This window comes from Pelecanus crispus, chromosome 3 (genome assembly GCF_030463565.1).
Source record: "Pelecanus crispus isolate bPelCri1 chromosome 3, bPelCri1.pri, whole genome shotgun sequence".
Classification (NCBI taxonomy): Eukaryota; Metazoa; Chordata; class Aves; order Pelecaniformes; family Pelecanidae; genus Pelecanus; species Pelecanus crispus.
Genome location: NC_134645.1, coordinates 22,154,313 through 22,169,413, shown reverse-complemented (window position 1 = coordinate 22,169,413; position 15,101 = coordinate 22,154,313). Strand labels below are relative to the sequence as shown.

The 15,101-nt window shown below is 34.6% G+C and overlaps 1 protein-coding gene across 1 annotated transcript in view; it reads right to left on the bottom strand.

Annotated features, from left to right (window-relative positions):
• Window positions 1-15,101, bottom strand: part of FMN2 (formin 2) — a 165,462-nt gene that overhangs the window by 113,560 nt on the left and 36,801 nt on the right. The window contains exon 4 of the mRNA XM_075706918.1: window positions 10,865-10,920. Coding sequence (XP_075563033.1) covers window positions 10,865-10,920 — 56 coding nt within the window. The remainder of the gene's footprint in view (window positions 1-10,864; window positions 10,921-15,101) is intronic.

The window sequence follows — 15,101 nt, the reverse complement described above, 5'->3', positions numbered from 1 at the left end:
TTACAAATGCCAACTTCTAAAGCTGGAAGTTGGAAGAAAATGGTTTTGTTCAGATTCAGTTTCTTGAAGCTTCAGTTTCTGAACAGTTTCAGTTCCTTATCCCTGGGCTAAGTGCATTTCAGAGGATAAGATCCCCATTCTTTACAGTTCCCATTTTAGTAAATAATAAAAAACAAAAACCAACTTGAGATGCATTAAAGACTGAAAGAGTTTTCTCTCTATAAGTTGCAAGACTCGTAACTGAGCTGAAATATAACCTTAGGTTGTCTGCAAGTTCTGCTACAATAGGAACCTCAAAAGAATTTTTGTAGACTACAGGCAAGACAAGATAAAATAAAATCTCACAGAACCACTGACCACCCTAGGAGCTACAGAGCAGTCAAGTATAATTACTGTCATCTTACATAATATTACTTCTAGCTTGCACAAATAGCATTTTTGAACCTGATTGCCCAGAAAGTTTTAGACCTGATTTAAAAAAAAAAAACACAACCGAAAACAAACAAGCAAAAAACCCAACACCCCCCGCCCCTCAAGTCTTGAAGGTTTCTTTCCTAGCATATATGAAATATCATTATTAGGGAAGCATGAAACAATACAGCAGTAAACAATAAAGAGTTCAAAAAAGGCTTACCCCTCCATATAGCTTCATTTAGCCCAGAAACTGGTTTAACTGTTCTGTCACTCACCCAGTGTAAAACAAGTCTGTAAATGAGAATGTGCATAGAAAGAAAAGATGGCGTGTGTGTGCGTGTGTGTGTTCAACTTTATTAATTTTAATATAACCTTATTTTGCCTATTTCTGCTGTTGATCTCAGAGACTGCTAGAGTAGAATTAGCTGCACTCAGTTCTTTCAGCAGAAGAAAAGATAACTAAAACCTAGCTACCTATGCCAGTAATCCAATAAGCAACAGGTACCTAAAGAGCCACAGATTTCCTTAAAAGTCGGGATAAAAACTGTTCTGGATTTATTTTCTGCTCAATATTTAGGCTCTTTGTTGAAATGACTATCATGTGATGAATCATTTCCTTTCTTATACTGCCTGCAATTTGTCCTAAAGCATTTTAACTATAAGTCTAAAAGGTTTGAGTAGTTTTCCTATGTATCCAGGCCAAGGCAACCATCCACCTCATTCTGTTAAAACACAAAATAAAATCTGGCATACCTTGAACATTACTACATTGGCATACTAGAGAAAGGAGTTGAACTTTTTCACACCTGGCCTTTTCTTGATTTTCTTGAGATTGACCAGCAACCTGGGAAGTAGTTGCTGTGTAAACTACCTCATTCTATTATTATTTCTGTGTTCTCTATATACAGGAAATATACTAGTTTTTATGCTAGAAATAACAGTAAGGATTCTAGTGCCCGAAATGTGAACACTAATAATCTAAATTTGAAGGACACAGAACGCCTTTAATTTCTTCTCCTGATGGTCCAGTACTGGAGATAAAAAAAGGTAATGATTTTCCAGGTGAACTTTGCCACATCCTGATAAGCAACTGTCCAGAGTATGATACTTCTACACAGTACTTGCCCTTTTTATCCAAGGGTTCAGCCAGACCACAAAATGGGAGGTTCATATGTTGCTTTTGTTTCAGGCTTCCAGCAGGGAATAAGCATCAAAAAATACCCACAGTAAGAATAAATCTTTGTAGAAAGGGATGAATAGTCTTCACTACCCTGAAATATGAGCCTACTACTCACGACAGAAAAAGTTTGGAGAAATGGAATCAGAGACTTCACAAATGTATCCATGAACATGCTGAAGGCAGGGGGCTGGAGGTCAGTCAGCTTGTCTAACTCTGAAAATGTGAAGGCTATATTAAAAGTAAAGCTGTATCATTTTGGGTGAGAGAACATTAAATAAAATAAATCACAATCAGATCATCAAAGATGAGCTTTATGTTTTGAGAGATTAAGTAAAAACTTTTTGGTATCATGGACATTAGAAAAAAAACATTTGTCTTCAGGAAAAACTGAACATTGGAAACAGAGTAATTAAACATTCAGGAATATGCAAGTTAATTTTTATCAGTAGTTTTGGGCTTTGAATATATCTATCAGCATATTCTCTAAAGAACAAATAAAAATATGTATTTAAAAATACAGAAAAGAAAAAAGTGATCTTACTAGTTTTACCTATACCACCTTAAAATGGAGAACCTAATGATAACTATCTTTTGATCTGATTGTAAGTAGAAGTTAAATTGGTTAGTCTGTTTTGTGTCCAAAGACTAGAAATTCTTCCCAGCTTTACTTTTAAGTTCTCAGTCAAGTATGACAATATGCCATGGTTATGGTTGTGGTTTTGGGGTTTGTTTGGTTTTTTAATAATTTGGGATATTTCTAAGTTAAAGAAATATTCATTTTTACTAAGAAAAAACATTTCTTATCTCTCTTCCACACACATGGTCCTGGGGAAATTTGCATGATCTTCACCACTGTAAAGTAGCACTTGATCTTTAATGCTGAGAGAAATAAAAGAAGAATTTAATCTTTAGAACATGGCTCATTTTTGACTGGATGAGGTCTCTCAAAACAGGTTAAGCCAGCTTGACAAATGAGATCAGTCTGTCCTGCTAGGAATGTCACAAGAAGAAATTTTCTTTCAGTGACCAGATATTGTTTGAAGACACATTTTATAGAACATGCATCTGTATGTGTGTGTGTATACACATATGCACACACATACATACAATCTTGTATATACACACACTTTTTCATGCTGCTCTCTTGTATTTAAGATGATTTCTTCATCTGTTCTCCTCAGTTCAATTTCTGTGGAGTTTTTTTAAAAAAGTTTGGAAGGTAGGTAAATACTATAGTACCTTAAATATTCTATGTAATCCAAATACAGTATGGCACCACTGAATATAAAAAAACTTTGTTTTCACTTCTCTCCAAAAGGTGAGAGGAATTTCATACAGAAATAATCAAAATTCCAATTCAAACCAAATTTCAGGAGAAGGGGAGTTTATACATTTTCATCTGAAATAGGATTTCAGTTTTAGAGAATTTAAGGAAAAAAAAATGTATTTTCATAATTAATAAATACAGCTCTGCTATATATTTTGCTCTGACCAGGAACGCATAGATGGAATGAACACTCTCTCAGTTTACCTATTTTCATGAGTGAAAAGAGTGAGGAGTCAGAGGAGAAAATAGAAAACAATTTAAAATTGCATTTTCAAGAAATTCATGCCTATAGTACATTTCTATTCACTGCTTCCTCAGAGAAGTGACAGTGCTCTGCTAGTATTTTACAAGAAGCTCACTGTAAAAGGCAAGAGAAAAAACATACTAGTGCTCAGAATCGCACACAGACAGAAAAGAGGCAATTCTTCCAATCCAAGACCTACCCTGTACAATAATTCATCTCTTGAGAAAGAAGAAAGTCTCTCACATTATAGCCAAGAATTTTAAGTACCACCAAGTGATTCTGGTTAAAATAAATAAGTTTCTTAGTTTTACTTTCATTTCTCCTTGTTTTCCCATCAATGACAGAAGAAAGGGTAGTCTGTAAATCCTAAGCCAACTTCCATTGGATAGAATTTGCAAGGACACTGTTCAGGCATTATTAAGTTTGGTGCTACTTTTCAAAGAAGTAGTACCTAAAATGACAAAAAAGTCTGTCTGGTCGTGTCTAAGTATAAAGGCCAGTCAAAATGGAAAATGCAGAATGCTCATTAAAATTACTAAATGCAGAATTTATATTATGCTCTGCCATATTCTCATAAAAGTCTGTGATGTAGAAGTCATGAAACCAGATGAATCACTTGAACTTGACCAGCAGTTTCTTGAGAATTTTAATCAATGCCTGTAAGTATGCAGTATTTGAATTAGGAGTAACTCACAGGAAATACATATGCTTTTAGAGCACACATTTTCATTTCTTTAAGCTGTATCAAAACAACACATCACAAAAGTAGCAAGACTTTTCATTTTACTACTGACTAGGCAAAGCATGAAGTACATATTAGAACTACCACATAGCCATCCTTGGAGATGAGCAAAATCCTGAGAAAAACAACCAAATATCTAAGGTAGGCTTGCCTGAGGGAGGGTGCCGGTGGGGAAGGGACTGGACAGCTTGACCTCCTAATGTCTGTTCAGCCCTAAATTATTCTATTATTTTTATGTTATTTCAGAGCTATAATTGAGGTAGCGTGCCATGTATCAAAGAGGAAAAACAGAATAAAGAGCCTTTCAAATTTAAATGAGCATATAAGCAAAACTTCATCTTGACATTAACATCAAGAACACAGATTAGAACAAAACAAATTTTAGTCTCACTGTGGCCAGGAGGAACAGTGCAAAAATGTGCTATTGTCACTCCACTGAAAGTTATACCAATGTACTGTTCCTTTTAAAGAAGAAAACATTGCCTTCAAGCAAAACAACGGAAGTCAATCCAAGTATTGTGAAGTCTGTATATAATACAAAATACTAACATTTGTTCTGAGAATTAACTGCTTTTATTTTTCTACCACACAGGCTTGACATACTATACTCTTTTATTTATTTTTATTTAAATATGGAGTCTATGATTTATATTCTGTGTATGTCAATTAATTGATAAAAGTGATGTTAGATGCATTTTCATCTTTTTTTTTTTTTTTTTTGATCGCTTCCTCATCAGAACTAAATGGAAAAGATTCAGGATTATGGTTGAAGAAATGAATTTCATATCCAATGGAAAACTGACCTATTTATTTAAATGATGGTAATTCAGCAGTAAAACTTTTGAATTATTACTACAAAGACAGCCACCCAGAAGTCCTGTAGACCAAATTAAGTGTGTTCCCTTCACTGGTTTTTAAAAAAAAAAAAAAAAAAAAAAATTAACAGTGACAGAACAGAACTTTCTAAACATTTAATGTTTTGGGGTTTCTGCTATTACTTTTAGGGCACAGTTTTATCATCTTTGAGGGATGCTCTCATTCCTAAACCTTGGTCAGATTACACACAGTAAATATGAGTATTTTTTACATACTAACTTATTAACCACCAGAAAGCCACCACTTTTTGACTAAAAAAAAAAAAAAAAAAAAAAAAATATTCTCACTGTAGGATATCTGCAGGACCCCCGGGAATGACTTGCAAGTGTTTCGCAGAGTCCATTCAAAAATACTTAACTGCCATCTAGTGGCTGAGTAGGCCGACTTCTTTATGACGTCTTTCAGGCTCTAATTACACAGTTCTTCCCTCATTTCTACTATTTCTGCTTGCGTTCTCATCCTTCCTTCAGGGTCTAAGAAATCTCGATATTAATCAGTGTTTTAATCACAAAGTTCAGCTACCAGTCATATAGAAAGAACAACAGACTGGAACAGACAATCTCTGTTTAAATTATATTGAGGTCTCAACTCAGAGAACCTCACTTCATATTTTAAAAAGTTTAGTTAATTAATCTGCTACAGTTGTAGAACATGAAAAATCTATTAGTGCTTATTAGGCTTTCTAAAACGAACCAAAAAGACACCTGAAAATTGCAGCATGTTTAAACTGAGGAGTAAGTTTTAATATTAAGAATCAAAGACAGATTTCCATGAATAATATTGGAAACTTCTACATAAGAAGCATATTTCGTGAACATAAAAGACAGAGTATACCTGATTTGCCCTTATGTCCTGAAGTCAAATTCGACAGAGGTTAGACTCCCCTTTAATACCTGAGCAAAATGCTCTGCACTTCAGCAGGTCCTATGACGCCAATAGTAAAGTCTTATGCCAGGTGTCTATCATCTCATGTTTCACACAAACTTTGTTTCCCTTCTGTGCATTTTTGATAAAGCATAATTTATTCTCAAGGTTAACAAGAAAACACTATCTGCCTACATATGCTTCCAGATATTCACCTGCTTTAAGCTAAGATATCCCAATTCTAATTTTATACATTGGACCTACAGCTAGAACATAAGTTCCTGTGCACCACATATTGCAAGCCTGGCTTTATTTCTTGCAAGATAAGAACAAAACACATTTATACCTCTGATATTTTTTAGCTTTTTGTTTTCTGAGGTATGCTGGCATGATGTTGCAGGAAGTTTACATTGACATAGTTCTGCTTAAAACAATATATCCAATCCTATTTGTCAGGACAGAGATCATCAGTTAGCTACAGTATTTACTCTGAAAAATGCAATAGGTACAGACTTCACTACCATTCGATTCATATGGAAAACTTCCAAAAAAGTTTGCTGCTTTCATACTCCTTTCCTTCCTCGGTGAGACAGCTGAATATAGTAGATCCTTGTGAATGTTTGGGGTTTTTTTTACCCAAATGTGTACCTTTTTTCCCCTGCTGAAATCTAAGACTTTAGCAATCATCGTTTTGTAGGAAAAGAATTGTCTTAGAAGAACTGTTCATTGCCTCCCCAAGCCTTCTCTTCCTCCTTACAAAAAGTAACCTGTCAAGTAGTGAAGGGACAGAAGAGGAGTGGCACATGTTCCAGGATCGCTGGGTCCTGAATGAATTAATATCTCAAGAACGAACATGCAAAATGAAGCATGAAAAAAAAGCCACAGCCACAGAATGGTTTGGGAGCTCGTAAAGGAAGAGTTCCCAATTTTTCTCCAATTTCTGTTGAACACAATTGTTCTCATCCACAGTTTGCCTCTACCCTGATGAAAGCCATGTAATACCAAAACAAAACAGGTTTTAAAAATCTCCCTTTTTTATTTTATTCTTTCTGTATGTGTAGTAGAATCATTTCACCATTTCAGACAAATCTTACTCTTACCTTCTTTATCTTACCTTCACCTGTAAAGAATCATCTTTCTGAAATTTCAAGAGGGAGTTTTAAGCAGCATGCATGTTTCCAAGACAAAGTCTAGCTGTGACATTTTATAATAATGAAAAGTAAATCCCAATCCCACCAATGTTTTATATTTTCTAAATAGACTGATTATGTATTTATCTTAAAAGATTTCACAACCTTTTTTCTTGTATTACTAAGTGTCAAAATTGGAATATTTCAAATGTCACTAAGTTATTACCCTAAGGAGTTATAATAATCTGTATTTAAAGAATAGAGTAAGAAAAAAGGTCCCCACTGAAAGGCTGAGAAAGGGGTTACCAGCAAAGTGTGGCAGTTAGGAATACTCTAAAGAGACACTACAATAAAATTTTCAAAATGGAAAGTATATTCAACATGGCAAAATGTGTCCTGTCATTTAAGGGTTTTAAGGCTAGAATTGTTTCCCTATGATATTGTTGGAAAGTGCACCAATAGATCATGCAGCATAAATCTATCTTCAGTGCCTGAGAACTGCCAAAATTTTGTCTGGTTGTTACTACCAGTTGAAGTACGCCGTGTTCCAAGAAGGCATATAATTTCGGTTGAGGGCTTATTTGTTTGTTTAAATGGGGTGAACCAAACCAAAGTGAACAACTGAGCCGGAAACGTTACAGGCGTAAAAACTTTTTGATGGCAAGCTTTTCCACTGTAAATATCATTTAAATACTCAGTTTAAACTATCTTATAACCAAACTGCTAGAAATTGGAACAGTATGGCAAGACCTCATCTCCTGAGAAAGATTACAGAGACCAGTCATTGTCAATAGCATGAAGAAGAATTCATTACACCTGGATGCTGACCTTTAAATAAATGTAATGAGGGCTTTCTTTTTAAATTTGTATGATACTCAGAATAGGCACTCATCACAAATGATCAAAAAAAGAAGAAATTTAAAATACTTTTATAGTAAGGCATATAAGAGAACAAGGAATTTAGGTGACCTCCAAACAACTTTAGGTTTTTGGTTTTCTGATGAACCACTACTAAACAAAGCCTAGTTTCATGTACTCATTTTACAATTATAAGATGCTTTTTTCTCCCCCCCCCCCCCCCCGCCCCCCTTTCTTTCTGCTAAGACTCTGTTTTTACCTATCATGTAAACAAAATCAAGCAAACCTGAAAATTGAGCTAAAATGTAGGGAAAATTGCAAGGGTATCACAAAAGATCAGGGGTGCAAACCACAAAGGAAATTGGCTCTTGCACAGAAGTACAGCTGTCAAATCTAAATATCAGGTTTGAAGCTGGAGTTTCTAAATTAGGACATTCAATTTTTCTCACTTCACTGAAGAAGTTAGGCCTAACAAAGCTTTCTCTGTTCATACTGGGAAGACTAAGCAGACATTGCTGCTCTTCTCTGGCATTTCAAAACCAGGACTTGAAATGGCTGCCAATTTTCTCTTTTTAAACTCTGCTTTAACTCTGCAATTCCTGCACTAAAAGCAAGCACACCTCCAGGACCTCATTTTTTTTAACTGTAATTTTTAGAAATCAGCTATTTTGGACTCAAAAGACCCATCTTAAAAACTTTAGGAAATTATGCTGCAAAATATGAAGGTTAGGCCTAACACTGTAAAGGTAAGGAGGTGAAGAGGATATATAAAAAAGCCACTTCCAGTGGTAAGAAAGTGTAGAATCCAGGCTCTGTGTGTGTGTTACTTGTACTTTTAATTTAGAATTATTCTGAATCTTTTAGCTAACTGTTTATCATATGTGAGATAAATTATCAGCATCATGTTACATTTGCATTTGTTTCTATGTCAATATCAACCATTTCCAATTATTTTAATAGCATATGGAGAATGGCTTTTCCCAGGGAAGGGAGAGGGAAGAAGCCTGTAAGTAGACTTAGTTGATGAGTTTCAAATTTTACACTAGGGCTCTCTTCCTCTGTCATGTATTGAAAGAAAAGAGAAAAATCACCTACTTGGCTAACTTCAGAAAGAAAAACTGTGGACAAGCTAGACAAAGAATAAAAGAGGCTAGATCTCCAACAGAAACATTTCATAGTATTTCATCACTTCAAAAAAAGTACAAGTAACACTAAGAATGGTCTGATTGCAGTAAAGGATTTATCTACAAACATGATGAAAAGGTTAGTGTGACCATTCTACTTTCTATATGATTTTACAGATTGATATAGATAGATATTGATAGATAGGTAAGAATATACCCAACTGTCTGGTTCTGTACAGAAATAATTTGAACACATGAAAACATTTTATCCACATATAGTTCCTCAGATAAAATAACTTCCACTCTGATTTTCAAAATAAACCAGAATGATGATGACATAATATAGCAAAAACTTGAGATGATTTTCTGCAAGTGAGGTGATCATGCATTCAAAACAGTTATTTCTGCTCTTTACTGATGAATAATAGTACAGAATGGAAGAAGTTCACATTACTGTCATAAGAGATCAACACTGAGCAAGAGAGACTGGGATCTCTAACAATACTAGCAAATGCAATTCAGTATTTGGAAAACATAATAGGCTAGTTTTAAAAATAACAAAAAAACCCCAACCTGAAGTAAATGTTATTTGTTCAAGCAATCAGAAAGTGCTCTAGTGCTGCTGGTTAAACGTCATTCTTATAGCAAAAGAATCAGCTTCTTTTAGGTAAAGTACCTAAGCATCCAAGGAACCTATTTCCATTAATTCCATTTCCAACAAAAAAGTCCTCTTATATAGGTTGTTTCTTGTAATGAATGAAAATCCTAGAGACAGATTAAATATGGTCCTTACATGCAGTACCTTTCTGGAAGTATAGGAAAGAGTCCTTTTTCACAAGAAATACTAGAAAGCATTGCTACTGAAACCTGGGTGACTGAAATATAAAAATAGCATGGGACAAATATATTTTAGTTTAAACTTAAAATATTGCAATGTAGAATAATTTTGTGATATTATTTTAATTAATGGGCTCTGTTTTTTAAATGTTCTTAATTATGGAGTCAGAGGAATTTGGGCAACTGACTAGAACTCCTTTAATGTTGTTTGGCAATGCAAAAGCCATAAAAGATAATATACCTACTCTCCCCACCCATGCTTGCAAAATATTTGATTGAACCTGGATAAAATTTGCAGGTCTAATGATCAGTAGCATGCATTTCACCAGGCATTCTTAATTTTCTTCCTCAAAAGCAAATCACTGATCATTTTCACAAATGCTGCTCAATGCAGTCATGCTTGAACCATCCAGTCATTAACAAAAAATCCTCCAAAAACCAAAGAAAAGCTACAAAAAGCAAATACCACCAAGAAAAAAAAAAAAAAAAAAAAAAAAAAGAGAGCTATCAAGAGCTTTTGGCCACTTCGTGATCCAAACCAAGATTTAAGGAAACCAGAACTTTGCCTTCCTCTTCATGACTTCCAGAACAACTGAGTAGTCTTATTCTCTAGTAAGATAAGTCTGGTACCTGTGATCAGAAAGCTTTCACAGAAAATAACCAAGTTTTTTGAGGAAACAAAATTGAAGTTCCTCAACTCCATCAGACTGCACCACATTTAAAGAAGAATATGACACGAACAGTGACATGTTAAAAAAAATTTAGACTGTTTATGTTGAACAATGCCAACCCAGACTAAGTCTCCGCTTCATAGCAGTATTACATTGTCTCCTTTTGAATTCCAGCATGGCACTCTAAATTTGTTCAGCTACTACCTATAAGCTTCAGTTGCGAAATAGAAAAAAATCTCTGCCACTGTTATTCACATGAACTTTTGTAGATTAGCTAATATAACCAGGTCTTTTATTGCTGTTCCTTAATAACACCGCCAGACCTCCAGAACCAAGTGTTAACTTACTTCTGAGTGAACAGTAACAGTTTACAAGCATCACCTTAGGCAGGTGGGAACCTTGAATGTCTGTACCTAGGCACACTATGGAGCATTTAAGTATTTTGAAATAAAAATTTAGAATCAAACCCACACTTTTGAATGCTTTCATTCAGAACATTTAGTACACAAAACTACTGCAAAAATGTCTGGAGTAGTGCTTGTCCAGTGTTTTTACAAAACGATAGACAAAACGCTTTTGTTAGATTCTTACCTGTACCCACTGAACATCTTCTATGCATTGTTTCTCTGTTTCTAGGACAGTAGATTTCAACTCTGAATTTGAAAAGAAGATACAGATTTTAAAAGTTCTATATAAAAAAAAAAAATAATTGATTTTTTGAAATACACATTAAGAATTTAATGAAGAGAGAGTAGAGTTAAAAAGACAACAGTGTTAACTGTCCCACTTTCCAAGTTATCCATCTAAAATTAAATGAACAGGTTGTATGCATAAATAAAGCCAGCCTGATCTCAATTTGCAATGTATTTATTATGACTTAACATTAAATGCTATCATCTTAAATGTGTAGCACATAAAACTTGAAAGAGGTCTATTTTGATTGTCAAAATTTCTGATTTAAAGAAAAATACTTATGGCTCTATTATATACATGCCATAGAAGGTCAAGGAAAAGTTCTCATGCTTGTTCTTCCCATCCATTCTCATAAAGAAGTATTTCTGTCCTTAAGGTCTGCAGATTGTGTCTGTTCACAAAAGGCCAAAAGAACCCATGAGCAGGATGATGACTGTTGGCAGCTATGTCGTCTTTCTCATATCCTCCTCTGGCCCTCCTCTGTCCTACAGTCGAAATTTGAGATCTCCACAATAGAATAGATAACAATACAGATCTAAACTCACATTTTAAGAGCATGCTTAAATGCAATTGGCCTCACTAGTGCAAATATATTTTGAGAAATCTCAGTTTCATCCTAGCTTTATTATTCACTGTCTACAGCATCCCAGCCTTACAAAGGGATGGGCTGGGACTGTACACTTGTTGTGTAAGTGTACAATCAGAGCTTCCCAGAACTGGGGACATTCAAGCTGAGGATACAAAAATAATTCTTCACCTTTGTACTGAATTCCACACCCTCTCTTTTGGGCACAGAACCAGCATTTATGTAACCATGTTACTCATTTACATTGAAAAATGAAACTGCAGTACTTCATTCTAGTAGTATCTTCTTCAATTGTTTTCTACTTTGGAATAACTAATGAGAATCCTAATGAATATCTAAGCATTCCTTCATTTAGTTACTGTCTTTAAACGGAGAAAAGAATTATTTGTCCCAGAACTATGGTTTTAAATGGAACTACAGATCTCCAACTATCACTATGAAAAATAAAACAGCAGTGAGACTAAGAACTTTTATCTGCACATTTTACCTGGAAAATGGGCATCAAAACATAACACCACCCCCCAAGTGGATTCCCTTTCTTATTTTAAAACCTGGATAACAATTATTTTATCTACAAATACTAGTCTTTGAGATCTTTGTTTTCATAAAAATTTAAACCAAACCTAAGTACAAAAAAAATGACATGAAAACCTTTATTGTGCTAATATTTATTTCAGTGGGAGACATGTACTGTACATTCCTGCATTGTTTCTACAGTGCTGTATTTTGATTGCCTGCTGGATAAAAGAAATAACAGATTTTGTGGTAGAAATGACACAAGCATGTAACAATCCAATACATGTTCAGGACCCTCAAGTCTTTTGGTAAGCCATTGCAGAGAATAACAAAGACTTATTTTTAATTTATTTATGGAAGAGTCTCTTGTAGTTAAAGCACAGGGCTTGAGTTAGAAGCATTAAAACAGCATTTCAAGTCCCATCTGACAGAATTGTTCCCAGTCATAAAAAACTGGATGCGGATAAGCTGTCATTAATGGGAAATAACTCATCATCTCTTGCTTTGACAAGTTCTTAGCATCGATAAATGAAGCCTTGTTGCTGAATTTCAGGTAAGTTCATTTACTAAAGAAAATGCAGGATGCTACTAATCAGTTGGACACTCGCTTCCCATTGCAATCAAAAGAATCCTACCAAAACCAGTGAATGATTATTTTCTGGTAAAAGCTATTAACGTCTCTTCTGAAGGAAGGGAAGAGTATTAACATTTTTAAACTAAGCAGTTGTGAGATATTTGTTTCACAAATTATCTGGAAGAGAACTTATTCGGCTAACCCTACCACAAATGATTAGCAAAACCAGGAAAACTTCACTAGTATTTGGGCATTGGTGATCTTCCCAGGGCCTTTGTATGTGATTTTAGATTTCTGTATGGTTGAGAGAAACTTTAAGATAATTTGATCTTTGCTCACACCAGGTTTTATTCTTTGCCAGTGTTCTAGTACTAGACAAGACATGTACACATACAAAGTAATGTTTCCTGTTATGCAAATCAGCAAAAACTACCTCCCTTACTCAAAAGTTCTTAAAAAACCCAGAAACTGTCTGCTCCTTCATATCTGTCAATGTTTAACAATTTGACAGAATTGTCTATTTCACTTCAGACAGGTTTTGTTCTAAAAAGGGTTCTAAATATAAGCTGAGTTCAGGGTGATACAAGCAGTGAATTTTAAGGTTAGTTTGCCAAATACACTCTATTTGCCGCAAACTAACAGGGTTTTATCTTTGTTAAGTAAAACTAAAAAAACAAAACCACCCCCCCACAAAAACAACAACAAAAAAAAAGAGTTAAGGAAAGGAAAAAAGTGCTATGGCAAGTGAAACCTTCCCTTTAACCCAAACCAAACATCATTTTTCTTCCTCATTTTTCACAAAACAAAGGAAACAGATGTCTGGACAAGCCTAGTTTTGTTAAAGAAACTAACTTAGATTTTGGGGTGTAAACCTACACAGAGATTTAGTGTGTTGGGACTGTTTCATTTTGCATGAGAAGCTGTATAATCTTTAGGTCTCTGCCCAGGTGGTTAGGACAGTCACATGGGAGGCAGGATGACTGGGCTCTAGTGCCTGCATACCTGCCTTTTGTTGTATGTAAAGTGAAATAGTGTCATCAGTGAAGGATTAAAATAATTGAATTTCAAATACCCTGTTGTGTTTAGATTCAAGCAATGTGCTGGAGTGTGAGAGTGGTACAGTCAAATACCATAAGAAGTGACAGAAACAGAATTTGGGTATTCAGATGGAAAATTAGTGGCGTACACATTGATCTTATTGGTGATATTGACTCATTTTGTCCAAAAACTTTTCTGAATTCAGAACTGAAAAATGTTTTTGACATAAGTACCTGCTGACTTGAACCCAAATTCATATTAGGTATTTCCAAACTTCAGTTTTATAATAAATAGCCAATGTAAAAAACCCCACCAAACAAACTAAAAAACATCCCAACCAACCTGGCTAACAAAAACCCCCCAAAACCCTGACCAGTCTAATAGCCCTCACACCCAGCAACACTCCACATGACACAGAGCACACAGCAAAACTATTTGATATATACTATATTAAACAGATGATTAACTACTTTGCTAATTTAGGAACAGATTACCTAAGACCTTGCAGAATTTCCTCTTGCCTTACTTGAAGGCCTAGTATTGTCCTCATGCTAACATGTGTAAAATAAAAATAAAGACTCTACATATAAAAATACTCTGCTACATTCCTCTCCAGATCAATACTTTTGTCCAAAATGGATGTTTTGGTTATAAACCATTGCCTGTATCTGTTTAATCCATACAGCAATATTATATATAATGCAAAATACAGCTATTCTGCACACAGTAATTTAAACCCTTTAAAAAATGCTTGCCCCCTCCACCTTTCAAGGGTGCAGATACATAAAATAATTTAGTTACAAATCTTGGGGAAGATGTTTTTCCTTCAGGCTTCACATGAAACATCACTCACCTCCAGGTTCTTCCACACGGCAAGCATGTGAACAATCAAAAAAAAAAAGTTAAATAATTTATCTACCTGAATTGTATTCAGAACAATTATAATTTTCCTTTTCCCTCCATGCCATATGCTGCAAATTCACACACACAAGAATTTTCAATAATATTTTTAACTGTCAGCACCTCAAATTTTGAGAATTATTTATGTTCCATTTAGAAATAGTCACAATACACAATTTTCCATTTTACTTCTAATTCTATTTTCTTAATATTTTTGCAGTTTTTGAGAGCGCAGTGGCCGAGATAAGGAACAAACAAGTACTGTACACATTACATCCACGTAGTATGTATAATATTGAACAGAACAACTTAGGATGGAAACCAACCATGTATAAAATGAATACATGAAAAATTCATCAGTATTATCCTCTTGGTAGAAATACTCTTCAAGATATTTAAAATAGTAAAAATCTTTACATTTCACAATATTTTATGTAATCAATGTTCTTCTACATTTTAGAGCAACAAAACTGTTGTTAACTTGCATCAGCCTCTGCCAGGCTAAAACCTCAAAGTAAAATACTAAA